Raw genomic sequence first — 27201 nt, forward strand, 5'->3', positions numbered from 1 at the left:
AAGTGCCTCCAGGGATGGGGCATCCACAACCTCCTTGGGCAACCTGTTCCAGTGCGTCGCTACCCTCTGTGTGAAAAACTTCCTCCTAATATCTAACTTAAACCTCCCCTGCCCGTTTAAAACCATTCTACCTAGTCCTTTCTCCTGTTTTGCACTTGATGAGGTGTAACAGAGGTGTTACAAGGGATGAAAGCTGTGCAGATGTAGGTCACTGGAAGGAGATGAGGATGAGGAAGGCAAGACATCCCAGGGCACATTGGAAATTGGGAGAAAGTGGAGAAGTGGGAGGAGGGCCCGAGGGGGACTCCAGGCTGTGCCCAGGAGAGGCATCCTATGTCCTCATTTTCTCTGCTGCCAGTCACGCTGCCTTTGGTGGCAGCCTTTGGCAATAAAACCATGGGACACATGGCCTGGCAGCAGCATTAAAACCTCAGACAAGCCAGTGCTAAACCTTCCTTCCCTCTCTTCTTCCACCAGAATCCCCAGCCCAAGCACAGTGCCGGGGTGTTTTACTCACATCCATCACACAGGCTGACCGGGGAACACAGGTGAAGGTGAGAGCAATTAGCCCACTCCCTGAATAGATGGAAAAAAAACTACAGCTGGGATCACATCCTTTTATGCCTTTATTTGCCAGTTAAGATCCTTTTATTCCATCGATGCAAATATGCAGAACAACAGGAAACCATGATTTAAGCAGCACATACCAGTTGGCTGAGAATAAACTAACTACATTCCCCAAGCAATGTAAAAGTAACAATGCACATCATCTTCCAGAAGAAGAAACAAACAGATATTGCAGCCGAGAGGCACAGCAGGCAGCTTCCGTACAAAGTAGTTTGGCTGTTTAAAATGCTGGAACCGGCCCTGACCGTCCCTCCAACCCCAACCCCCCCCGACCCCAAAAAAAGTCCTACTATAATTTAAACACTTTTTTTTCTTTTTTTGTGGCTTTTTTTTCTTTTTTTTTCTTCTTTTTTTTTCTTTTTTTTGCTATCTACATAATATATAAAATATAAACTCTGTTGACTTATAACACTTACTTTTCTTGATAAATAGCTCTTTAAAATATCTACTGTACATATGTCCATGCGCTGACATTTTATATATATATATATTTATAGCATTTATATATATGTATGTATGTCTGAAAAACAATAAATATATACTTAATATTGACACAGCAACAAACTGAACATACTCTCGTTTTCAAACTCAAATAAAACCAGTACAGAGAGAAACAGTGAGTGTCATTGGTGAAGCACGGCACAGCGGGGAGTTCTGATTCCTGCCCTAGCGGGGGGCATCAGGTACACCACGTACTTGAGTGGTTGTGTTGCTAACACCTTCTTTAATGGATCTGTGTCAAAAGTTACTTCAAGTCATACATCAGCCACCCTGTATGCCATGTGTAACGCAGACTGGGAGCAAACTCAGGGGGGAAACAGGGAGACCCGCCGCTTGACTCGCAATGGAATGAAAGAAGGGGAGGTAAGCGAGTCTGATGGATGGTGTAAAAAGAAAAGAGAGTAACGGATGGCTGCAAGGGCATAAATAACCACAGTAAACACATTAATAGATTTAAGTGCTTTTAGAGACAATGGCCGGCACTGCTGCCAACAGTATTTTGATTATCTACAGACAACACCGAGTAATGAACCACTTTTCCCTTTGCCACAAGAAGATACAAATGAAACCTACATGGCCAAATTCATATGCTGGAAGGGGGTCACTGCGTGACACTGCAAGGGTGCAGGTTCGGAGCTGGACCTGCCCTTGGTATCCACCAAACAGGTATGGGGTTTAAGCGTGAACCTAAAGCAAAACAAGGAAAAAACCACAACCCCGAACTGTTAATTTCACAGATGCCCAAACATAATAGAAGGGATTTTTTTAAGTAACTTCACTTCAAAACAGCATTCTTTAGAAATGGAACTTAATCCCAAAAGCAAAATTAAAAGAAAAAAACCCAAACCCAAAAAACAAACAAAAAAAGGGCCTTCTGCATGCGTTGTGTTCAGCTTTGGATTGACCACAGCTATTTTGTTTGTTCATTCAACAGAAAATGATGAATAAAAGCTATTTCAGTTTGACTCACGCTGACACCCATCACTCTCCAACCCCACTGCTTTGATTTGGCGGCTCTGAAAATGTCGTTCCTTGCCTGGGCTCTGGCTTCATACACTCAGTAAGTCATGAGGTTATGACACTGGTTTCTTCTTTTCACGAGCAAATGGAAGCGGGCAGTTATTGTGAAGGGGAAGTTGTTATTACTGGACATCATCCATCCAGCAGCTCCAGAGAGTGGAAATTTTAAAGCAGATACAACTGCCAGTGATTGTTCAGTCATACGTCATCTCTAAAGTTTACAAGCTTTGCTCCCCTCAAGTAACAACTTCAATAACAAGAAGCTGCCATCCTGAACAAAACTGGTTTCACAACCAGTCCTGAATACCCAGAGAGTGCTGCAGGGGTCAAACAGCCCAATGCTGTGCTTCGTACGGACTTAAGGGTACATCACTGGGCCACTGGACCGCCAAGACAATGTGTTAAGTATCTGCACAAAGCCAAACATCTGCTGGGTGCATTTAGACCTTTGTCAATACACAACTTCACAGGGAAGAGACTTCACAATTTGTGATACTTTATACCAAAGGTAAGAGAACAAAGTCAAATTTAAACATTCCCAGAAGCAACGAACTGTCATCAGTAATTTCTGAATCTCTGCAAGGACACCATCAAGCTACTACTTGGGTTTATCTTTACCCATGAAATAAAATCAGCTTTTTGTTTTGTTGTGTTTTCCTTGGTTTTTGTTTTTGTTTTTGTTTTTTTTGGTAGAGAACCGTTTTAATTTGTCTGGGTCTTTTCCGCTTTTGTCTGCACGCGGAAATAAAGAAGGTAACACAAATTGAATTGTCTTTGTTCTGTGATCACACACAGCAAAAAAGCCTCCTTCTCTGAACAGCTAAACTCCCAGGACAAGCTGTTTACCTGCACAGTTATTATGATTCAAAAGCCAGTCAAAAGAAGGAAACACGAAGTGCAAAGTGGAGAGTGCCTCTGATTGCCCCGTGCTGGCTGGGCAGGAATTTCTCATGCTTTCAGCCAAAGCCAAGGATGAACTCCGCAAAAGTCCATCCTGAGCCTAAACTAGTCTACGCAAGCCCTGATTCTCTGCCTTGTTGGCTGCATGGGTAAGGACATACCATCTCTACTCAGTATTTTTTATCTATACAGCTAAAGTACTACTAATTTAACACATGCACAATATTAGATATAGGAAAACCCAAAGCTCTGGCAGAGGTCTTACACCTCCATGCAGGACTTCATTGAGGTCAGCACTGAGGCTGTGCACACATCTAACACGAGCAGAGGGACACGGGGAAGGGATGCCCCCACTACCCCTGCTGCGAAGCCCAATCTGATTCCTGTTGAAAACAAGGCATCATCTTTCAGCTGACCATCCCAGCACTGGAAGGGGCTCCTACAAAGCAGAAGAGAACTTCACCCCGGATCTCCCCTTTGGCTCTTTTTGTCTTTGGCAACAGACCATAACGTTCAGTATCCTATGTGCACAGGTAGATGGCAAAGGAAAGAGCCTCTCAACAGCAGCCCTGGGAAAAAGGAATGAACATTTATCATCTAGTGTATGAACAAGCTCATTTGGGGGCTACTGTAAATTCCAGCAGCAGCAGCCTCAGTTTGGCTATTAGGCCTGCACCAGTTCCAGCAGCGTTCATCTCACACACTGTGGCACAGCATTAAAGAACAGCATTAAAAGTGCGATTCCAAATGTAAGTTCCCTGGTGTGGTACCGCTTCTGAGTTCAATCAAGCACATCTCTTCTAACTGCTGCCCAAATTCTCTGAGCCAGCAGGAACTACAGAGGCTACTTAGGGCAATCCAATGTACTTTTCAGCTGTACCAAAAGAGCAGAGGGCTTCATACTGCCAAGGAAGATCCCAGACTATAAAGCAACATTTATTTTTAGAATAGTGGTACATTCTATAAATAAACCAATTCTTGGCTCCTCTAAGCCAGGCGGAAGTTAAGCATCTTTACATTTGGAACAACAGCATCTTCACCACCTAGAGAATGGAAAAACTGTCATACAATCCTGAACGTATGCAGTCACTGCTGCCATCCCAGTTAGGTAATGGTTCACCTCAATCTAGCCTAAGATCTGCGCTGCTGTCAGAAAAGGAGGCATCCCCTGCCCCTGCCCCTGGCCTTGCCCCTGCTCACCCTGGCTGCCTCTCTAGGAGCTGCGGCCACACAGCAAGTTGCACAGGATCCAACAGTACGGGACTAACACAAGTATCAGGTGGTTCTGTAACCAAAGCATTACATTTTATTTCTGCTAAGCAGCAAGTTCTGAATTGCTAAGTCTGCACAGAGGGTGGATGATGACTGTCACTGAAACCTCCGGATCTAAGATAGAAGGGTTAAGGTCAGGACCTGTCCCTGTTCCTTGAGTTTCACCTGCTGACAGCTCACTGCAAGGAGGGTTGTCTAGGATTCCAGGGTATCTTCTTCCAACTGGCACTACAAAACCCAGAACAAGGCAGAAAAAAAGTAAAATGCAGGTGGGAAAAGCTGTCCACATTCATGAACCGAAATAAGGTGCAAAGACATGAGCAGCAATTCCAGCACAAACCACTAAGAAGCAAGATTCACAAACATTTTGGTCCATGTTTAGTTCCAGTTTTGGCTGATATGTAACTAGACACGGTTGGTTATCTACTGTGCTTACATTCATGACTTGAACTTGCCAGTATTTTCAATAAAGGGTTTCTGCCTTATTACATTAAAACTCAATTTTGATCCCTTTCAGGCTAATTCCATTTTTCAGAGGAGAGGGATGATTTCTTGATCAAATTTGGTCTTCGGTATTTTTCTGTGCATTTTAAAGGGCTGAAACTGTACATCATGGTGTACCACGACAATTACAATAGGAGATTCCTGTTGGCACGGACACTACTACAGGAATTCTCAGATAGATCGTTGTAGGAGGAACATTCACATTTGTCAAACATTTCTTCCAAGAAGGGAGGATGAAACCTTGCCTGAGGCCTCTGCAAAAGCTGACCACCCCAGACACAATCTCTAAAGCTGGCAGAACAATATGGACAGGAACAGTTCTCTGTTTGGCTGCAGTTCTGTGCTATTACATTACTCCATCATCAGTCACGCTCTCACACTTTAGGGAGTATTTCATGAAAGGTCAGACATACATACCCTTTAAAAATGAAGCATGCAGTAATAATTTTGGGTTGGGATTCAAGTTTCCTAACATTAGCGACCTAAAAACGTAGAAGCCAAGATTCTCTGCACAGATGAAGGAGGAGGACTGGAGTTTCCAGTAGGCACCTGCTTCTATCTTAATGCGAGGATGAACTGCGTCAACCTTTGGAGAGATCTCTCTCTACTGACAACCATGTCCTTGCAGAGCTGATGGGGACAACATACCTGACTGTTAGCTGGCTTGCGTCAGATGAGATGAATCACACTAATGATACCCTCCTGTTCAAAATCATGCAGTACTAAAACTGGGAACAGGACAGGCAGGAGCACACAGCAATCAGACGGACTCATTTGAAGGAGCTCTTCAGAAGCCCTTAATGCTCCTAAAAATAGCAGAACTGTAAGTGCTTTTTAAAAGAAATCTGATTTTTTCCAATTGCACTCTTTCTAACCCCAAATGGCAACACTAATCAGGAAAGAGGGTCATATTTTCTTCTTTACTGTCCAAATGTTCTCCACTTTCCCCTAGTCAAAATGAAGAACAAGAATCCTGAAACAGTTTTTATCAAGTTTAATATAATTTAGTGCTATATGCTTGTTTTCTACTATTTTCTTTTTCCTATCTGAAGACCTAGTGCTGTAAACACGTAAGCCCAGGAGCAGCTTTATACAGAAAAACAGCATCCCCATTTACTGGGGTAATACATGTGCCTTTCACTATATTTCCTTAAGAACTGAAATAATGTATTCTTCCAAGACTTCAATCTAAAACATTAAAAAAGACGGGACAAACTTATCAAGAAGGTTTGTCCACCCCTGCACTGACAACAGGGGATGCTCACTACAGTACCAGCAGCTAGCCACTTGAAGCAGGCTGGGAGGGGGGGGGGGGGTTTCTTCTTCCCACCTCTTATAGGTGATGGTGATTTTTTTTTCCCTGGAAATGACAGGAAATTTTCTCATCCTTTTTTATTTTTCACTCACGAGCACCATTTGGTGGAGGTGAAAGCATCTGGGTTGAGCTACGCGGAATTGTTGGTGGGGATGTCTCAAGTGTGACTTCACAAAGGTTTAGAAGAACAATCTAAGCATCGCATGGTTTGGGGTTCGATTTCCGCTATTTTGTTATCTACCTAAAGCCAAAACGTGAGACGAATTCACTCAAAAGTGAGTCCCCCACACAGGAGATGGTGTGTAAACCTTTGTGAGACTAGCTTGAGCTCAGCTGTGTAATAAAGCCCACCAGCACTATTTTTATGTCACCTGCCATTCATGAAGGTTTCTCACAACCCATTTCGATCAGCAAATCTGTACAGTAAACACTGAAGCTTACCATGAACTCACAGAAGACCCTCCCTCCCACCATAATGGGTGGTACGCACTGCAGTTGAGGGCTGCTTTTTTTCTTTTGTAAAAGCTACACACTTTCCTACATAGTTGTGCTTTAAAAGAAAACGACAAAACAATGAACTAAACCAACACATAGAAGCTCCTAAAAAGCTGTATGAAAAGTGAGCTGCCAAAATTTTCTGCATCACGCAACACTTTCACACAAAGTCCCATTGGTCTGTGTGTTGGTTGGAGGTGTAGTAGTACAGCATGGTGGTGTCAGCTGTCATGGTAGGAACCATTCATGTCAGACACTACAGAAAATTTGATGACATGACAGTACCTTCACAGCCCTCAGGTAGGTAAGGAAAATCTAAAAGGATCTTCCCAACCTTTCACAGTAAACACAATTGGATAATCTAAAGCACCTGCAAGCAGGAGACGAGTCCGTGATATATATTTCCAATCACCCAGCTAATACTGTTATTAAAACAGGTAAGTCAGCTCTTAACTCTCCTATCCATTTTGGGCATTTCTAAGGACCTTTCCACTTTGGTATTTAGCCACCAACAGATTTAGTTGATCCAAACACCATATTTCCTTCTCCCCTATCCCCACAGCTGTTTGCAAGATGTCCAAGCCCTTCAAAAGGACTGAATTACCATTTCCTTTAAGAGCTGTCTGGTTCCTATTCTTTCCTAGAAGCTGAGTGGAGCTAGCAGTACAGAGACATCCTGCTCTTCCGCATGGCTTCACTGATTAGGTAAGCTGGGCTCAGTTCTGGCTCCTCGGTCATGATGGAAATGTTCTGCCACTCCCCCAGCTGGTTTGACTTTTTAATGGTGTCCACCACACACAGGGCATACAGACAGTCGTCAAAGGTGGCAGCCATTGTGAGAGGCCTCCCGTCCCAGGTCCTCCTGTCATCCTGGTCCTCAAAGGCCTGCCGGACAGCTTGGACCATCTTAATGGTGCCACGGAGGTACGGGGAAGGGATGTCACTGAAGGCCTTCTCCGGAAGCAAGGAGTTGCTGACCGGTGTGGAGTCCTTCAGCAGGAGCTCCCGTTGAGGAGAGTTGTTGCTCTGTCCATAGAGATCAGTGCCAATGACAATCAGCCGTCCCGCCGAGCCCACCACGATAATGTCTTGTTTGAACTCTCCGGGGACGTTGAAGTTGAGCGTCACCGTGCAGCACACGCCGCCTTCCAGAACCATCTGAAACGTACAGAAGTCATCACTGGTGATCTGCCGTATCCCCTTGATGTGGTCCGTCTGCTTCACAAAGGTCTTGAGCAAGCCGTGCACCTTCACAGCCTTCTGGCTAGTGAGGAATGTCAGCAGATCAATGATGTAGGTGCCAACCGAGTGCAAACCTCCGCCCCCCATCAGGTCATCACAACTCCAGTTGTACTTCTTGCCCAGCAGGCTTCCACTGTGAACCTGCACCTCACACACCAGCAGGTCCCCCACGTAACCCTCCTGGATCAGCTGCTTCATCTTCACAAAGGCAGGCAGAAAGCGCAGCACGTTCCCCATGATGCTCATGAGTTTTGGGTAATAATGAGCTGCAGTCATCATCCTGAAGGCATCCAGCGGAGTCGCTGTTCGGTCACAGATGACGTTTTTTCCAATGCCTGAAAAACATTCACAGAAAAAATCAGCAACAAAAATATACTGATGAGTAAACTCATCGCCTCAAACAAAGCCAAGGAGAAAGACTCCCGAAAGAAAATATCTCAGTGCCATGCTAAAGACATAGATATCCCTTCTGGCATGCATCTAACAGTTTCTTGAGCACCACAGTGAAAATGTACCCTTTTTGTTCTTAAATGTGATTATGCCTATTATGCCTCAAAGTAGGATGACAGTGACAGTCTGGATAGATAAGAAAGTAAGCTAAGGTAAAGTGGACTACTACCCCACATTTGCTACCTTCTGGGAACAGACGCAAAACCAACCCCCTCAGCTCTGCCATCTCACTCACATCTCTTTTGTCATGCCCTGCCCGTGTGTGGGCTTTCAGGAGCTGAAGCTGAGCTTAAGATTCAAATCCCTATGGCACATGAGTCACACAGCCTCGTGTCCACAGTGACTTGAAGTAGGAAGTGCACTGACAGGCCTGGCTTTGTCTTCTCAAGGGCCTCGTTCCCTCATCCTTCCCATTCTGACTGTTCCAGGTGCCTTCACCAAAGACATGGAAAGCACTGGGCTTGTTGCCTAATTTAGAATGCAGGAGCTGCTTCTCACAGAACACCGCGCTATTCTGAAAAAGGCTGGCATTTTTTTTTGAAGGAGCTCTTGAGAGATGTCAGCAACGCAACCACAGTGCCAAGGGAGAGCCACAATTGCTCTAAAACAGGTCAAACGTAACTGTGACAATCTGTTCCCTCCCAGAATTGCCCATATGTGCACAGCTTACTGAAGCTTGCACAATGATCCTGTTTTATCTGACCATCAAGGTATGCAGCTGAACGCAGCGCAAGATGAGATGCCTAAATAATGGTTTTCATATTGATTTTTCCTTGTCAAATACTTTCTCTAGATATCCATACGCACAAATAGTGACAGATGAACAAAGCAACAGGCAGAGGCCTACAGCAGAAACCCGTCTGCAGGGAGCAACATGAAGTGTGACCAAGGGAAGATTACTTTCCACCCTCCCACGTTCAGCATGGGATGACTGGAGGCATATGTCACAGCAGAAAGGAGCAGTACATTTATATAAGGCCTGCACCTAAGCTTTTGATACAGGATAAAAGAAGAATAGAATTCTTTAGGGCTCCATTTTCCTTTATAGTCACATCCTTGGATATTTTTTTATGTTTAATGAGCAGTATTAGCTGAGCTATATACATAAACACCATATAGCACTAAATATGAACTTTGCCTCGGGAACCCAGGGCTATAGCTGGGTCTGGCATTTAGAAGAACTGAGTTTGGATCCTGTCAGCGGGAGTCCAGATGAATAAATCCAGTAAATCACTCCATCTCTCAGTGTTTTGATTCCTTTTCCCTTAAGACAGGACAGGAATTCCTTTTTTCTTTAAAGAGATGTTGTGAAGATAAAATTGTACATGTTTTGGAGCTGTTTGGATGAAGTCATATAAATACAGACAGATGGCAAGGACCTGCCTGAGCCTGCTTATATGAATATTTAACAGTCTGACTGCAAGAAGAAGGGGGTCACAGTCCAAACATGCAATAACCAGCTTATCCACACCGCCTATTCCCAGTCTTTGTCAGCTGCTATTTGAGTAGCTGAAACTGGAGGGAGGGCTGTCACCACTAAGGTGGCAGTCGCATCTAGTAACAGCCAAAAAGGGAAAGATTCCTTCAACTTGACCTATTTACCTACTACACAATCAGGTAAGCACAGAGGGCCTCATTTCCCTCTCATGCTAGCTAGAAATCCTCTATTCAGTGGCCACAGCCTCCTTTCTTTCTCATCTTTACAGACTACTACTGGTGAATGAGTTGCCATTTCCAGCTTCATAGCATCCCTTTTCCTGCTTCTGAATGATACTTTATGCATGTATTTCTGCATTCATCCACCTGCCCTATATTCCTCTAACTGGTAAATCCAGCTGTGCCACAATACTGATAACTAATATAATAGCCCACCTTGAGTCACAGACTCTGCAAAGAGATTATAGCCTGGCAAACCGGTAACAAGAAAAGGGAAGCCAGTCAAAACTTGACTACAGTGGAATCTTCCTAAGAAGCCATTTGTCCCCGAAAAACCCATTGATACCACCTCATGATCTGACCTCTTCATCACTGTTTGACACATCTGACTTTCTGCTCCAGCTCAGCTCGTGTCTTCCTGGTGTCTGTCTCATTTTATCCGGGGTTTGTGCAGGCAATCACCTCTCAAGACATGCAGCTCTACATGTGCATGTGAGGAAAAGGGTTTGCTTTCATTAGGCACTGGAGCCTGGGTACAAACTTCTAGCTGCGTGCTTGGTGGGGGCTCAGCCACAATTGTATGGGGGTAGGAAACAGGGCTGTCATTATCTGTGTACCAATTGATGATTATAAATAAAGAAAAACTTAAAGAGTTTCCACATTCTTTATACTGAAGAAAAAAATGCTGTTTAGATCATAACAACAGATCATGCAACAAAAAGGGAAGAGCCCTAAATATTTGTATGGAGACAGGGAAAATGCGGAGTCTTACATTTATTCCTTCTACCATTTCAACCTTTTTGGAAAGCTTGAAGCCTTTTAATTACAGCAAATCCAAAATGCAAATGTTCCTAGAGCCTGTGCATATGCTGATAATACATGCTGTGCTCTCATCCCTGTCAGGGATTTAAGCAGATTTCTGGTTGGCTCTCAGAAAGCTTTTGTACTCCATTAAGGCTCGTCCAAGCTTTTCCAGCATGACACCGCTCAGCACTTGAGGCTGTGCACACTACGTGTCTTTGTCTTCTCTCTAGCTGCAAATCTGCAAGCAGCCACCTTAACTATCTTGAAACGGGGAGAGAACATAAAAGGTTTGCTTAATTCAATTTACAGGAATACTCTGGTGTGTTTATGCAGCTAGAATAAGAAACTGGAGGATCAAAACACCGTCATTTTCCGCTCTTCTCTCTTTGCTTCCCTTGCAAAAGGAGAAGGAAAAAGGGCACTTTCCCTTTCAGCCATTCTCTAAACCAGCAACATGCACACAGAAGGCAGTGCGGAAGGAAGATCATCCTTCTCAACACTGACAGTCCTGCGCTTCTGCCTGCAGGCTCCAAAGGAGCACTCTTGGGGGACTGACCTATACACAACATCCACTGGTGTAGGCTCTGCAAACGTGGTTTGCCATTTCACACATCCTTGAAAATCACACCATGGCAGACAGCACAAACTACTCTGTTAACAGTTACATGCCTCAATCCCACTCCATCCCACAGTACTCCGGGCACAGGTGGCAAGAACAGCAAAGATTCTGTATGAATAGCCACTGTCCTGTGCTGACAATGAGTCAGGTTTGTTTGCTCAAGAACAGAAGATAACAACATCTGATGACTGCTCGATTCCTCTTTAAAACGAACATTACAAAACTACTACTAACATTAGCGTATTCTCAGTGTTTTACAAGGAAAGATAAGGGCTGAACGGACCTCCTGGACTGTTCTGAATCTTCCAAGTAAAACCTCAAAAATTTAAGATACCAATCTGCGCTTATTTTAAGAAGGTTATTTAAGACCAGAGAGCTCTGAAGGAGTACGTGTCCAAACATATCTCTAGAAGCAGCTGAGGAAACAGAAGAAAATAGTTTGTGCTATCATTCTTTTGAGTGAAGATTTCTCAAGCACCTTATGCAGAAAAGTCACATTTTCCCAATACGTTTACTAATGGTTTGTCAATCACCTCACAATAAGAAGTTTGTCCGGCTGTCACATGATATTTGCAAAGCTTCAGCCTAGCTCCTCAGTTACCAGTAGCCCAAGTGTCCCTGCAATGCCCCCGAGCTGCACACCCTACAAAGGAGCAGAGCTCCTGGGGCAGGCCTCAGGGAGCACTGAGGCCTCAGTGGCGGCTGTAAGAGGCACAGCCCTCATCAGCTCTGGAAAATGCCACGTCAGCTTGTTCCCATCTGCTCTGACTGCTTTAAATAAGGACAGACTCATTTTCACAGTAAAATAATAATTAAAGAAGGGCATCCACCGCTGAACTGTGGCAAGACTACTTCTCTGTCTGTTCAACTTGGGACACGATGCCTCAGTACAGTATTTTCTCCTCCTCCTATTCACAAGAAAATAAAAAAGAGCTTTCTTTGGTGTCTGGGCACATAACCAAAACCCTCACTGACACTAGAAAGGTTCATTAGTTAGCAGTCGCTACCTTAGTCAGGATAGGGCTGAAAGGGAAAGTAAGGCTTTGGTGGCCTAAGCTAAGTTGGTCAAGAGAAAAACGCACCTCTAAAGGTTCTAAAGGTTAGAGGGAGTTGCTAACACTCAAGTGAAGTCCAGGAATTGTGGAAGAGCACGCTGACCAGCTTATTAGAAAACCAATGATTTTCAACATTTATATCGGATGATGGCATCTTCTTTAAAACTGTTGTGTTTTGTTTTGTTTCTTTAAGAACTCAAAATTGCAATCCAAATGGTGGCAATCCATATTACCACTACTTGGAACTATTAATATGGCTTCAATAAATAAATACAGACAAAAGTTTCTTCTCGGACCTTGACCATTACAGCTGTTGTTGCCTTTGGATCCTATGCAGAATCAGAGAAAATCACCTTTGGCACTCAGCTCTGTTCTCGGCTCATAACACATGTTGCAGCAACATGTGCTATATTACTAGTATACATATTAATAGCTGCAATCAGATCACAGTTTCATTCCCAGCACCCTTTGACATGGTTTGAAGATACACAGCAGTATCATCTAACATATGAACGAGGAGTATCTCATTTACATTCTTCCAGCATTATAACACTGACTAATTAAGCTAGGATATACAGCTGCTTTCCTAAACGTGCCCACCTCAACAACAAAGTAGCAAATTTAGTTTAAAAGCTCTACTTTGCTGCAAAGGTGGTTCTGGCCATATTGACCAGACCAGAGCTCTCCTTGGGGAAATATAAAATATCATATTCAAAAAAGAATCAGAACAAAATGACATATCAGAAGTCACTACTTCTCGTTCAGACAGTTTACTTGCAGCAATCTCCTTTTGTGCACAAGCATGCACATACTGCCAGCCCTCTGGTTTTGCACATAAGCTATCTCAGAAATCACGTGAGGCGCCAGGAGCCAGTGCACTGTTCCCTGCAGTTAAATTGATGTTTCATATAAGCCGAGTGTTTTGCATATTCCCACACTAGACAGAGATCTGTTTGCAATATTAATCATGCCAGGGTACTGTGCTGATGCAGCCCCCTTAGGTATTCAAAAAAAAAAACAAACACCTTTCCAATTTGATATTGCCTAAAAATTGAAATGAATTCTGGTGTACACCTATATGCAAAAACATACAGAACTGATTGAAGGTAACAACTTCAGAAATCCTCACACCTGCATGAACCATGGCCTTCTATCCTTTTCTTTCAAATCTGCAAACACAGCACTGAGATGCTGACATTTAGCCAGGAACTCAAAAAACGTTCTTCTGCCTAAGAGACAACCCTAAATAAAACCAAGGGCCAGTAATCAGAAAGTTCTTTCCTTCCCAAATCCATCATGCCTATGAAACCCCAAAGACAAGGGTAGTGATCTGAGCTTTAACTGCCCTAAGCTGCTGCCTGCAGGGGCCAGCCCTCAGAACTGAGAGCAGATGATGCTATTGTTTCTGTTTCACATCCCTTCTTAATATAACCTCAGAGCCGTGCTCCCTTTCATCTAAAGCTGGAACAAACCAGTTCAGCGCTGCTCTGCATTTCTAGCTCAGGTGTACCAGAGACGATGTTCAGATTGCATCTCAAAAACTGTATGATAATACAGAATTTGGGAGCTGTGGCTCTTAACAATGCTTTTTATTACATGTGAGTTCTGATAGCTGGGCTGGCTCTTCAGTCTCTCAGAGACAGAGTTTAGATGCTACAAGCCATATATCACTAGCACTGGCCACCACCATTTTCTGGTCTGCTCTTCATCTGCTGCAATGCTTCTTGCTGAGCACTCACCCCTCTTCATCACAACATAATGTAAAACATAATGTAGCAGAGGGAAGGGAGAAGAGCAGGGAACAGAAAGACGAATGCTACAGGGAGGAAAGAAGAACATGGAAGGAGATGGGAGTTTGCAGACACCAGCTTAGAGGAACACTGCATACCCAATTGGCACTTGGAATATCCCCAAGCCTCAGAAGCACATCTCTAAAGGGTCTCCTTCAGTGCAGTGCTGGTCTGAGCCCCACTACCATTTTTCTGCAGAAAAAATAACAGTGAAACAGGAAGAGACTGTACCCTCCTGGGCAGGTAGAAGGAATGATGATTAAAGCTATCAACTTTAAAAGAGTGATGTGAGCACTACTTAAGCTATTGTCCAACTCTACATCAGACTAGAGGAACGAGTACTGGGGAATGCTGTGCAATGGGGCTGATATTCCTCTGATCTATCAAATTTGGAGATGAATCACATACTGCAAAGCAACGAAAAGCTTTGGAATCTCTCAGAAAAAAATGGTCTGAATAAATATATGGGGTGTACATTTCTAGCAGGAGCAGTAGAGAAAGTATTGAATTGTTGATCTGCTCTTGGATTGCATTATGGGCCACCTCATGACAACAAGCAAACTTACTGTGAGGTGATTCAAGTGCATCTTCACACAGGACGTTGATTTCTCCTTAGCACATACATGTGCCTCTGCTCTTACTAGAGGCTGCTGCTGTCAATACTGCGAGACAGTAAAACTTCAAGTGACAATAATAACAATGGTTGTGTTTATCATATTTAGCACATGATCTGTCATTCAGTTCCTTAAATGGCTCAGAAAAAAAGCATTTATTTCAATCAATGGATCTGGCAGGGGGAAAATTGATGGCACGACAATGTTTCTTCGAGGAAACCTTATTTAACAAAACTTTTGACAAGGAGATAAATCTGGGTGATGAATGCCTGCCTAAAAGATTGGCATTAGTCACAGCTCTAACACTGGCTAAGACAATCTCTGATAATCACAGATATAACAGATATATATAGCTGCTGCAAAAAATCAAGTTGCTATAGCATACTGAGTCATAGCTCATGAACTGATTCATTCTAATAGGGCATGTGTGTGTATTCCTCGTCTGCTCCAAGTGTGAGGTAAAATAACAGCGATGTAAGGCACAGATTTCCCTTTGCAACTGAAACAGACTGGGGAGGCACACAGAGGGCAATACACCTCACTGCTAACTAGCAACAGCTCATTTGGCCATAGTAAACCAATTGCTTCTACAGATTCTACAAACCCCGAATCTCTTCCTGTGCATCAAAATATTATGATGTAAATAAACACTTGTACTGTCATATTTCATAGTCAATGGAATGAGATGCACATCACAAATATTAGATGAAGGACTAAATACATTAAAACACGCACATGCCCACACAGAGCACACCACCACCACCAAAGCGAGGAGCAGAATGATCTGAATTGGAAGACATCCCTAAATGTCACTTAGTCCAACTCCCCTGCAATGAACAGGGACACCTAATGCTCCATAAGGTTGCCCTGAGCCCTGTCCAGCCTCACCTTGAATGTCTCCAAGTATGGGGCTTCCACCACCTCTCTGGGCAACCTGTGCCAGTGCCTCATCGCTATAACTGTAACAAAAACTTCCTTATATCCAGTCTAACTCTTTCAGTTTGAAACCATTTCCCCTTGTCCTATCACAACAGACACTGCTAAAGAGCCTGTCCCCTTCTATCTTATAGCCCTCCTCAAATGCCCCCTGAAAGGCCACTCTCAGGTCTTCCCAGAGGTTTCTCTTCTCCAGGCTGAACAGCCTCAGCTCTCAGCCTGTCCTTGTAGGGAATGTATTCCATTCCTTGGATCATTTTTATGTTCCTCCTTTGGATGCGCTCCAACAGGTCCATGTCCCTGTGGTACACCTGGACCCAGAACTGAGCAGCACAGAGTAGAGGGGCAGGATCACCTCCCTCGAGCTGATGGCCACATATCTTTTGATGCAGCCCAGGGTACAGTTGACTTTCTGGGCTGTGAGGGCACACTGCTGACTCATGGCCAGTTCGCCATCCACCAATACACTCAAGTCCTTTTCAGCAGGGCTGTGCTCTTTCATTCCTCAGCTACTATGGACAGTAGGAGTTGTCACAACTCAGGTACATGATCGTGTACTTAGCTTTGTTGGGGCCCACTTCTGGAACCTGCCTAGGTCTCTTTGCATTGCATCCTGTCCTTCAGGTGTGTCGATGGCAACACAGCTTGGAGTCAGCACCACACAGTTTGGTGCCTTCTTCTAGCCCCAGTGCACCATGCTGTGATTCCAGGTTTTAGGTTTATCCTTACTGCTGTAACCTCCTTTCCACAAAACTGCTTTGAAGACAAAAAACTAAACATTTGAATAAACACGAGAAAACTGCAATTGCCTCTGCCTTGGCTGCTTTGTAGCTGTAAATTAAGACCAAGCCCACCCCAGTGATAACAGGTACAATAAAAGGAACACCCTGCAGAGATGGAGCTGCCAGCACTGGAAGTGGCACACAGCTGCACCTCAGTTGGCACCCATGTGTCACCCAGCTCAGGAGGAGCACAATCCACATGAACAGCTCTGCAGCTGCAAGCCATCACAACAAGCAAGATTTGTGAGCTATCAGTTCCGGGAAACAATCTCAGCTGGATCAGCAGTCTGCAAAACCAGCTTAGGAAATGGAAAGAGAGGCTGGGAACTGGTTTTTCTTGCTTGGAATAATAATTTAAAAAGATACTGGAATCTTAGTAGGTGGCTGAGGTAAGGTGTGGTGCTGAGCTGAGCAAGCGCACCTCCTGCCTTCAAGAGGTTGTAATGATGCCTGCAGGAAATCAAGTGGCATCTGAGCAGAACCAGGATGATAATCAGGATGAGAGAAGACTGTAATGATGATATTAGTTTTCATTATCTATTAATATCAGTCATTAGTATCAGTACTAACTTTGATTTGCATAGAGGTGGTAATTAGCATTACGGACTGAGACCATGTCTGTGCATATAAAGCTGTAGGTACAAATGCTGCTGTAGCAGTATCCAAAGTGATATATAAGTTTTCCAATAAAAGCATATTAACTTTTGGTTGCTAATTCTGTCAGCACAGCTAATCATGTCCTTTTCAAATACAGCCATTGATGTGGGATTATAAAGAAAGTGCATTACCAAATCCTTAGGCAATGTGCTTGAGAGCAAGAAAAGCAACTAAATCTTGCATTATGGTGCATGCAAGCATAGTTTACAAGTCAAAGCAAAAGTTTCCAGCTCTTCCCTAGCATGGGTAAGTGCAACTCTTGGTTCCCATCCCACCAGGTGCGTCATCCCAATCACTTCTTTGCAGTCACTTATGCAAACAACAACGTAGGAGAATGAAATAAGTGAAGGACTTGGTGTATTTTAATCTATGTACTGTAACTGTTGGGAAATCTAATGGTGCAGTTCCACCCTGACAAACCAGCTAGATGCACACTGCAAGGAAATGCTCCAGGGGTCCCAGCTTGAGATTATCTGTTCATGCATCTGAAACATGCTGAGACTTACATTCCCTGAGCCCTACTCGGGTGCTTTCCATGCTCTCGTGGAAAACGTATACCAGGCAAACTGTGCTGGCTTTCCCAAATTCCTCTTTGCTTTTTATGTATCCAAATTGCCATCAAAACCATATCCCTGCTGAGTACTTCCCTGCGCAAGAAAAAAAAATGAAAGGCTCCCCTATGTACTGAGATAAACTGAGAAAGGGAGATCATTCTGCTTCATTCAACCAAATGCTCATAGATTTCAATGGGATTTTAATTGTTTAAAGACTAAATAAAAACCTCAGTGAAAGTCCCTGTATTTGGTCCTTCACTTCTTCCAATTACTTTCAGTTCCTCTATTCACATTCTAGTGCAAAATGCATGCCATCAGTCTGGTATATTGTAATACCCTCCTTTTCCATAGCGATCAAGTCACAGCCTGTGATCAATCACTACTCTCAGGAGGCATTATTATCCATCTTTAAGTATGTTTCTTTCTGTGTTAGGCGACAACAGCTAAATGCCCAGCTGTTGTAAAGGCTTTGGTAGGATTAGAAAAACAGGCAGTTCCATTTTCTTTCTGCATGCTTTTCCAACAAATAATTGCTTACCGAGTCAGGTAAATTTATGGCTGATAATTAATTTTCTTATGTTTCTCTTGCCTACCCTTTCTACCCCCTAAAACTAGCAATGTGTAATCAGGTACTAAATAAGAATCTGACAAAAAAGAAACAGATTAATGCCTGCGTGTAATCAACGCAGCCATTATTTTGCATATTTTACAGGATTCAGGAAGCTTGAAGAACCTTGAAAAAATACATCTCGCCAGCCAAGTGATAGGGAAAGTGTCAGGAAAACCTACATGTTGCAGCGCCATATCAGTCTGTATCTCACATGGCACCACAGCAAACCCTGTGCCTTCCTGTGCTTCCTATTTCAGGGCTTTCTTTAGTAAACACTCAGCGACACTATCTGTATGAGACGCATTGCAGTTTCTAGTACAATCCTTGCTACGTGATTACAGGAAGCATTGGCTTTGCTACCTATGTGACCTAGAACATTTTTTCTAACCTTATCTCTCTCTGTTATTTTTAGCTGGAGCATTTCTACTTCTTTCCCTGCACGCTGGAGTTTGAAGAATCTCTGTGCTGAAGCAAATGTGTGTGAGCCCTGCAGTGCTGGGTGAATGGAGCATGAATTTGACCTAATTTTCTGTTCTGAGTGTTTAAAATAAATTCAAAAATCATTACTTGCCATCCCAAATACTGTGCTGACTACAAGGCACGGGATGGGCTATCTTAACCAGACACATCTGACTACTGACTTTGGTCTACACGCACGTACAAACAGATTCACATATAGAAAAAGCAACGGGGAGCACTGGGGGAGCTCCTTTCACATGCAGAGATAGAAGGGTGCTGTAGGTGGAGGTATACAGTGTAGTTTCTTTTGCTCAGTTATGAGCAATGAAATGGAAAATGTCAGTTTATAACTACTGGCCAAACCTTCCCAGAGCCCATCAGACTGTACCTAGCTGTGGGATCAGATCTTCTGGAGTAACCCAAAATTAGGCACGGAAGGATGAGATCCAGGTTGCACAATGTGTCTTAGGGAAGACAGAGTTCTCTCATTTGTTTCCTGCTCGTTGTGTCAGTGGTTCCCTCTCTGCTCACTGAGTTGCATTAGCACAAGGACCACAGAGGCTGGCATGACTGCTCCTTTCAAAAAATGGAATCCAAAGGCAATCAGGTCAGCTGAACAAACATCTCAACTTTACCCAAGGGGCTGAAATGTGCCTTTTCTATCTCTTTTTTTTTTTTTTTGGTGTGCCATTTTACTAGGATCTGGAAGACTACACAAGCATAAACACACCAGCCAGGGTCTGGGATGGTATTTTTCCACCTACCTATGTTGCCAGAGACTATTCATGGATGAGGCCATGGCTTGATCCCTCATGGCTTCTCATTTCCACTTCACAGAACAAACCCTCTGGATTAGAAAAATGTTGGATTTTACATCTCGCCAAAAAGAAATGGATCAGGATGACAGCACACAGATGAAGAAAATAAGCTAGCTCAGCCCACGTAGGAAAATGAAGCCAGTTTAATTAAAATACCGGCCATAATGGTATCTCTCTGTTTGGATACTGTCAATCCAAAACACGTGCTCAAAGAAGACCCCACCTCTTCCAGATGATGCTGACAAACTCAGCTCTACTGCAGACATTACTGGGTCTGATTCCTTCTGTCCACATCTTCCATCTTGAAGTCAGTGAATGTTTTGGTAGTGGAGTTTTCAGTGGAGCAAGCACTGAGCCTTAGAAAGCTTCGGGTCAAATTTACCTCAGCTTTAATCTCATTAATTAAAGCAGTCAAACTGGCCATTAGCTAGGCTCTTCCATCAACAAGATCAGTGGAATAACAATGCACAGATTAGAGAAACCCATGGTTTAAACTAATTGCATTTTCAGAAGCTTTTCAGCCAAAACTACTTCATACTTGAGTTATCAGGTTCTCTGAGAAACTTTTAAGTAAGTTAAAAGCCCCCTGCTCTATCAAAGGATAGTAGCCTTAGAACAGGGGCACTTTTTCAGTTAACATTTTATTCCTGCCAGAGGGAGCTAAGTGCTATTAAACAGGGCCCATTCTGAAAAGCAGCAGCAAGAATGGATCAAAGTGAATCAGCAATTCCAAATATGTGAGACAGTGACATCGCACTTCACTGGCTCCAACCCAGGATCCATAAGATGGATGCTTGACTAATTACTCCCTGGGCTGCAGAGCTTACACAAGAGCCAAGGATTGAGTGCAGCCCAACCAGCTAACTCAGATAGCAATAACTCATTGGGTTCAACCTGCCTGGGCTCCAGATTGCCCTGTCTGCAGTCAATCTGCGGTCTAATCCTCCCAAAAGGGTTCCTTGGAAAATACCATTCATGCTCACACTGGCCAAGCGAGCAATGGACAAGACACAGCTATGCTACAGTAGCAGCTGAAACCATATTTCACTAGGCTTTTTCACAGCTTCCTCTAATGGAGACTGGGAACTCTTTCCTACTGCTGTAAATCTGCTGGAAACGTGTCAACATTGGAACACTTCCCTGCTGAGTTTAGTACGCTGGGTCCAGACAATTGCGGCAGCCTAGCTTAAGGTGTTCATCACCAATCTGATCATCATCCTTACCGTCTGCTGTTGATGTATCTGCATTGTAATCCTGGGCCCCAAGATGCTCCACAAGCTCAGTGTGGAAAATGAACTTGTATTCACAAATCCATTTTAGTGCTGGATGCTCACACAAGAAAGGAAGGTCAATATGGGCAGCTCCTCTTTGCTTTTTGCTATGGGAGAACTGTGGGCCAGGATGCAGGATTGCACGTAACCTTGCCACAATGCAGTTGGTTCTGTCCTCAGCCCTCTGAAGCCCCAGGAGAATTTGAAGTGATAGCCCAGGGGTAGAAACTTGTGGGGGAAGGCTCTCCTGTACTTGACCTGTGTTCATGTTCCGGTGGATGAAAGAAGCAGCAATCTGTACCCATCTAAGGCAGGTATATGCCTGAGTCAGTGAAGAATAAAATACCTGTAAAGTGGGTCAGTAGTGCTTAGAAAGCCCTTGTACTGACATCTCCTTTCAGAAGTCTGCTTAACACACTGATCTTCAAGGAAAAAGAGGGCAGAAAGTACAATTCATTTTCAAGTGAGTAAAAATCCCTTCATTTCTGCAGTATGTAGTTAGAAGCCTTAATCCTTTCAAATACTGTAATTTTCAACCACAGATCTTGTCGGCTTGGCTCAGGTTCCCATGCAAAACGACCCCAGAAAGTATTTCAGCCTAATATCACAATTTTCCCCAAATATACATCATTTTCTAGCTGTAGCCCCTACAGAAGAAGAGCAAGAAGTCTCAGAGTTGACACAGTTTCACTATTAGTCCAATCAAGATTTTAATTCTGACTGATCTGTTCACAGGGGCAACTCACTATGACCAGGAGGCCCAGTGTTGGGATGCTGGAAAGAAGCTTAGGCTAATTAATTGCATTTCTTTTTCTGACTGCAATGTTTTCCTGCTCTGCTGAGTACTCCGAGGTCAGCACTGGCTCCTCTGAATAGCGGTACCTCATCATGAAAGCAAAAGAAAGGCTGATGGCAAACAAAAAGTATATTTTTGTTAGCATGGATTTACTGTTGGAAAATAATTACGCTTCACAGCGTTAAAAGGAGACTGTGAATTAACTACAAAAAAACATAAAAAATACATTTGGAAAAAAAAAAAAAAAGAAAAAAGCTTTCAATAGTTATAGTGCATATGTCAAATGGAAATGACTCCAATCTGCATAGCTCTGCAGTCACATTCAACAGTATCTCAAGTGGCTTCCTAATAACATGCTTGTATCTTTAAGATCATTTAATATAGCTCAGGGTTTTAATAACCTGTAAGACACATCAGCCAGTACAGACTGAAAGCTAGCCAAGGTTTCTTAGTTTTCTTTAGGCTGTGCCTACAAATAGTTTGTTATTATACCATAATGATGCATTAAAAACACACCACCCCCAAGCATGGTTTTATTGATAAAAAGTACTTTATAGTGATTTAGCTCACTGCTATAAGCCATTGTTATACCAGTAAAACCAGCCCCGTTAGAAGCCACACCATTGTAATTCTGTAGGTAAAACACCACACCCCACATCCTACACCAGGACTAGTTTACATGTAGGTCAGACAATTCCTTGGAGGTTTTATAGAATCATTTAAAAGAAAAGACCCCTAAGGTGATCCAGTCCAACCGTTCACCTACCACTAATATTTCCCCACCAAAACGTGTCCCTTAATACCACATGTTTACATTTAGTGAGCACCTCCAGGGATAGTGACAGTGACTGCACCACCTCTCTGGGCAGCTTGTTCCAATGCATTACCACTCTTTCAGAGAAGTTTTCCTCAACATCCAACCTGAACCTCATTTGACACAAATTGAGTCCTTTTCCTCTTGTCTCATCTCTGTCACAAAGCCAACTCCCACCTCACCACAACCTCTATTCAGGTAGATGTAGAGAGTTACAAGGTCTCACCTGAGCATCCTCCGGGCTGAACAATCCCAGCTCCATCAGCCACTCTCCATAAGACTTGTGCTCCAGACCCCTCTCAGCTTTGTTGCCCTTCTCTGGACACACTCCTTAGTATCTTTCTTGTAGTGAGGGGCCCAAAATTGAACTGAGGTGCAGCCTTACCAACACTGCGTACAGGGGATGATCACTCCTGTGCTCCTGCTAGCTACACTATTTCTGATACAATATTTGTATTTCTATTACTTGGGATGTGCTTCCGTCTGCATGATGCTTCCAGTCAGAAACCAAAATGCGACTATGCAGGAGTGGATTCAGACAAGAGCTCTGCTCCAAACCCCAACTGAGAATCACAAGGTCAGAGGCCATCAGAGAAGACCCCTCTTGGGCCAACCTCACAAGAGTCTCACTCACTCAGGCTCTGTGTCAAGGGTTGATTCCAAATTAATATACTTTCTTTTGCTTAGAAGTTTTAATAAAACCACCCTCTTATTTTTCCCTTCTGTTTAAGAGTCCAGCCTATTGAACTGGGAATCCCCACAGATCAGACAGAAGGCTCCTTAGGGCACATCGGAGCTGAGCTTTTTAACCTTTCTGTGCCATCACCAATGTCTACCTCAACTGCAAGTTGGTCTCTGTACCTGCTGCTGAAAAATTTGGAGTCAGGTTATTCCTTTGCAAGAACAGGAATAACCAATAAGCAACTACAGCATTACTGAAATTACTCCCTTGCCAGTTATGAGTCGCAGTTCACTTGTAGATCTCCAAACACTCCATGAAGCTGAGCAGGCACCATCCCTGCGTTATAAAGATCACCAAATTTGCACATACCTCAAATTTGTATGTTAAAAGCCTGCTTAAAATACAAACCCTGTGACTGCAGAGAAAAAACGTTGAAATGTGATGCAAAATGTATCAGAGAAACTAAAAGAAAGCCAGCATTTTTCAAGGGAGCTTTGTAATCATTTTGTCTCACTCTTTAATATCTGGGAGTCAGGTATCTGCAGACGGAGGGCACAGAGTAAACATGTCATTAAAAAATGTGCTGAGCAACAAAAATAGGTCCACCCCACTCATTCCTTATACAGAAAATTAATATATATATATATTAAAAAATTAAAGAAACCCGCTTATTATCACAGCATATTTCCCTTCCTCCACCTGCAAAGCCCTTCCATAGACAAAAAAACATGGCAACATATAGGCAAGACATTACAGAAGGCACCAGAACATGTGCTGCAACAAATTACAACAATAAAATCCCAAATTCTCAGTTATGTCACTGTTGGAAGTGCCTCTCCTTAGTGAAATGACAAAAACTCCTTCAAAACTAAATAGAAACACCAGCTGGCCATAGTTATACCCATGGAGAGACAGACCACCAGCCTAGCAGCCTCAGCCTTTAGCTCTACAGGTTCTGCAGGGCCCAGCTGAGGTGAGTGTTTCCAGTGTGTACACTGGAGAGTTAGGCTCAGGGTGCAAGAGATGTAATTGCAACATACCTTCTATTCTTCCAACTAAGAGTTAATATTTACCCCACATAACCAGAAACAGAGTGCCAAACCCACTGGTTTGTCTGTGGGCAACTGGTTGCAGGCAAAAGTTCACCCCAGTGACTCGATGCACCAAGAGGTGGGTGCCTTAACAACTTTTTGTGCTTTCTCATGAGGCAAGCCTTATTCAAAAGCAGTACTGTGGGAAGCTGGGTTCAAGCAGCAGCATGTATGAAAAGGGTGTTTCAATTGCTGCAGTCAGCATCTCCTGTCAAATGCTGCGTTGCCCCTGCAAATGTATGCACTTCTGCCAGGGACATTACAAGACCTGGCTCTGCCCAGAAGGCTATATGTGCTGGCAGAAGTTAAGGGAAGCACGCAATCAAGTCTAAATCAGTTTTCCAGGACAGATGCCACCTGGGCTATTTTACTGAAGGTGTCCTTAGCTTGCAAGGGCATGTTAACACTGAACAATATGTACATGTTCCCTCCCTCCTAATCTTTGGAGAAATATCTGCTGATAGGTCTTCATCTTCTTGAAGATGAGGGGAAACTATCAGACAACATAAGGTCAGAAATAATAAGTAGATGGATGATCATTTCCCTGGAAAATCCAGCCAGTGTACCGTTGCACCACGTTATCTGTGTACTCAGTGCTGCCTGCTCCGTTTGCACTGCTACCTCAGGAGAGATTTGGCCCTGTGGGTCTGGCCAGAGCCATGCGATACCACACTGCAAGGTAACTTGGTGCAGAGCAGGGGCTGGAGCTCATCAGGAGATAACAGGCTGCTTGACCTTCAGGGATTTCACACATGTACTGCCAAACAACTGCATGCATTTAGTGTGCTGACTGGATACACAGATTCCCTCAGTAAGTTTTTATTCACTGTACATACACTTAGTTCCAAAAATGCTTTTCTTTAAACTGTGACATTAGTATTTGTCCTGGAGACATGGCAGAACATAAAGTATGGCAACATTCTGGCACAGCCTTTTTGTTACAGGCTCCATTTTGCACCAAAGCAGCGCTGATAGCAGAAGAGTTTTCCATTTTTGTATGATTATCTGTAGGATGTCATCACACCAATGCAAGATTTTCTAGCTTGGACAAGCCTTATCTTTACTGTTACGGGTGTGGCTTCCCTTAATAAAATTACTTTTGATGTTACAATACTTGCGGGTGAACAAGGCACATGTCTGTGCTAATGCCAATGATTTTCAACACAGCAGATTTCAGTTGGCTCTCTGACGCTGAGAAGAAGCTGGGCTTCATAGAAAATTGGATGGTTCCCTTCTGAGTCACATCCAGTTGGGCTATCCTTTGGAACAAAACCGTGTTGTTTGTTCTCAACAAAACCAGCCCTCCTCAGTCTACAGAGAATATTTTGTTCTCCAACCATATGGTCCAGGGCTTCTGTTGTTGCCGTTGTTGTTTTAACTCATCTATAATCATCTCTTCCAAAGTGAGAATCAACAAAATAGGAATCTGGTCACCTGGTCACAAAATCCCGCAGATGGAAAGTGATGCCAACATTTGCTCAACTCTTGTTCTTCTGCTTCCATTTCAGAAAAGGCACTGATGCTTCCTTTAGAGAAAGCAAATGTTCCCAGCTTGTACATTCAGTGCAGCCCTGAAGAGTTTTTGCTGCCATGCAAATTACCCTCCAAAGCGCATCAAGCAATGAGCGCATCCAGACAAAATATCAGCTGTGACGTGCACATCTGCTTTAAGAGGCGAGTCAGTTGCACAGGAAAATCTGAGGATAGGTAATGAAACATCCATTTCAGAGAAGGGGGGAAGGCAAAAAAGAGGCTAATTCATTGGCTGTATGAAGCCAGGAAAAAAGGTTATGATATTATATATTATACAGAACATAGAAAATGAAAAAAGGATAGATAGGGGGAAGAAAAATTTTTACAGTCCATAATCTAAAAGCAAGATTTTCTTGTCTAAAAAGACTCTAACAGTTTTGGTAATTACTGAAAAAGGCTAGAAGGAAGAAACACATCTAGCAAGAGCTGTCAGTCACACCAATGACCTAGCAGAAGTTTAACAATCCTGCAGCCCTCCTCTCCCGTCTCAGTGCTGGAAGCACCTCCAGCTGCCAAATGGAAGCAATTACTAGGGGAGGAAACAAATGAGCCTCAGGAACAGCTTGATTAATGACTGCTCCCATGCAAATATGCAGACAGCCACATCACTGCTATCTTAGCTTAGCAACATTTTCATGTTACATGATTTTTATTCATTTGTTTATGCCTTTCTGTCAAGCACTGGAATTACAGAGGGGATCCAGCCTCCCACTGAGAGAATGGAGGATGGCTACAGAAGGGTGCAGAGCTCTGCTGTCCAGTTCTCATCACCTAAGTGCACTAAAATGCTGTACCTTTCAGGTCTTGTTTCTACTTTCTAGATGTAAGTGGTTTACTCCCTTTAGCACAAACTGTACCTAAAAAGAACATTACTGCCTTCTATACAACTAGCATACCAGGCAGTGTTGACAGCTTCTGCCTCAAAGTATACCAAATGCACTTCCAAAAATAATTGTTATTGATTACGGTTACAGGAGAGATCTCTGCAAGGATCTTGGCTGACTTTTACTTGTGCCACAGACCATGAAACTGTAATTTGTGCTCCCCAGAAAAAGACCCGGATAAACCCCTATTAAGGTACCTAACAGGTGGAAGCTAAACATGCTTCACTATCTCTAGGAGGACGTCAAAGCTTCAAGGCATGGAGTAACCCTTTGGTTGTTGAAAGGGGAAGCTATATGCATTTACACAGCATATCATAAGCAATTTTAACCTCAGCCCTCTCCATCAAGAAAGCCTTTCAGTGCAGGTGTAAAAACTCTATAGTGTGAGCTGTAAAACACCACCACAGCCAGTCTTCAGACACAGGAATCATGGAATCACCAAGACTGAAG

At 43.4% G+C, this 27201-nt stretch overlaps 1 protein-coding gene across 1 annotated transcript in view; it reads right to left on the reverse strand.

Moving 5' to 3' along the window:
- Positions 1 to 614: 614 nt before the first annotated feature.
- Positions 615 to 27201, reverse strand: part of GFOD1 (Gfo/Idh/MocA-like oxidoreductase domain containing 1) — a 67007-nt gene continuing 40420 nt past the window's right edge. The window contains exon 2 of the mRNA XM_072328596.1: positions 615 to 8211. Coding sequence (XP_072184697.1) covers positions 7292 to 8211 — 920 coding nt within the window. The 3' untranslated portion in view covers positions 615 to 7291. The remainder of the gene's footprint in view (positions 8212 to 27201) is intronic.

The sequence above is a fragment of the Excalfactoria chinensis genome, chromosome 2 (assembly GCF_039878825.1).
Source record: "Excalfactoria chinensis isolate bCotChi1 chromosome 2, bCotChi1.hap2, whole genome shotgun sequence".
Taxonomy (NCBI): Eukaryota; Metazoa; Chordata; class Aves; order Galliformes; family Phasianidae; genus Excalfactoria; species Excalfactoria chinensis.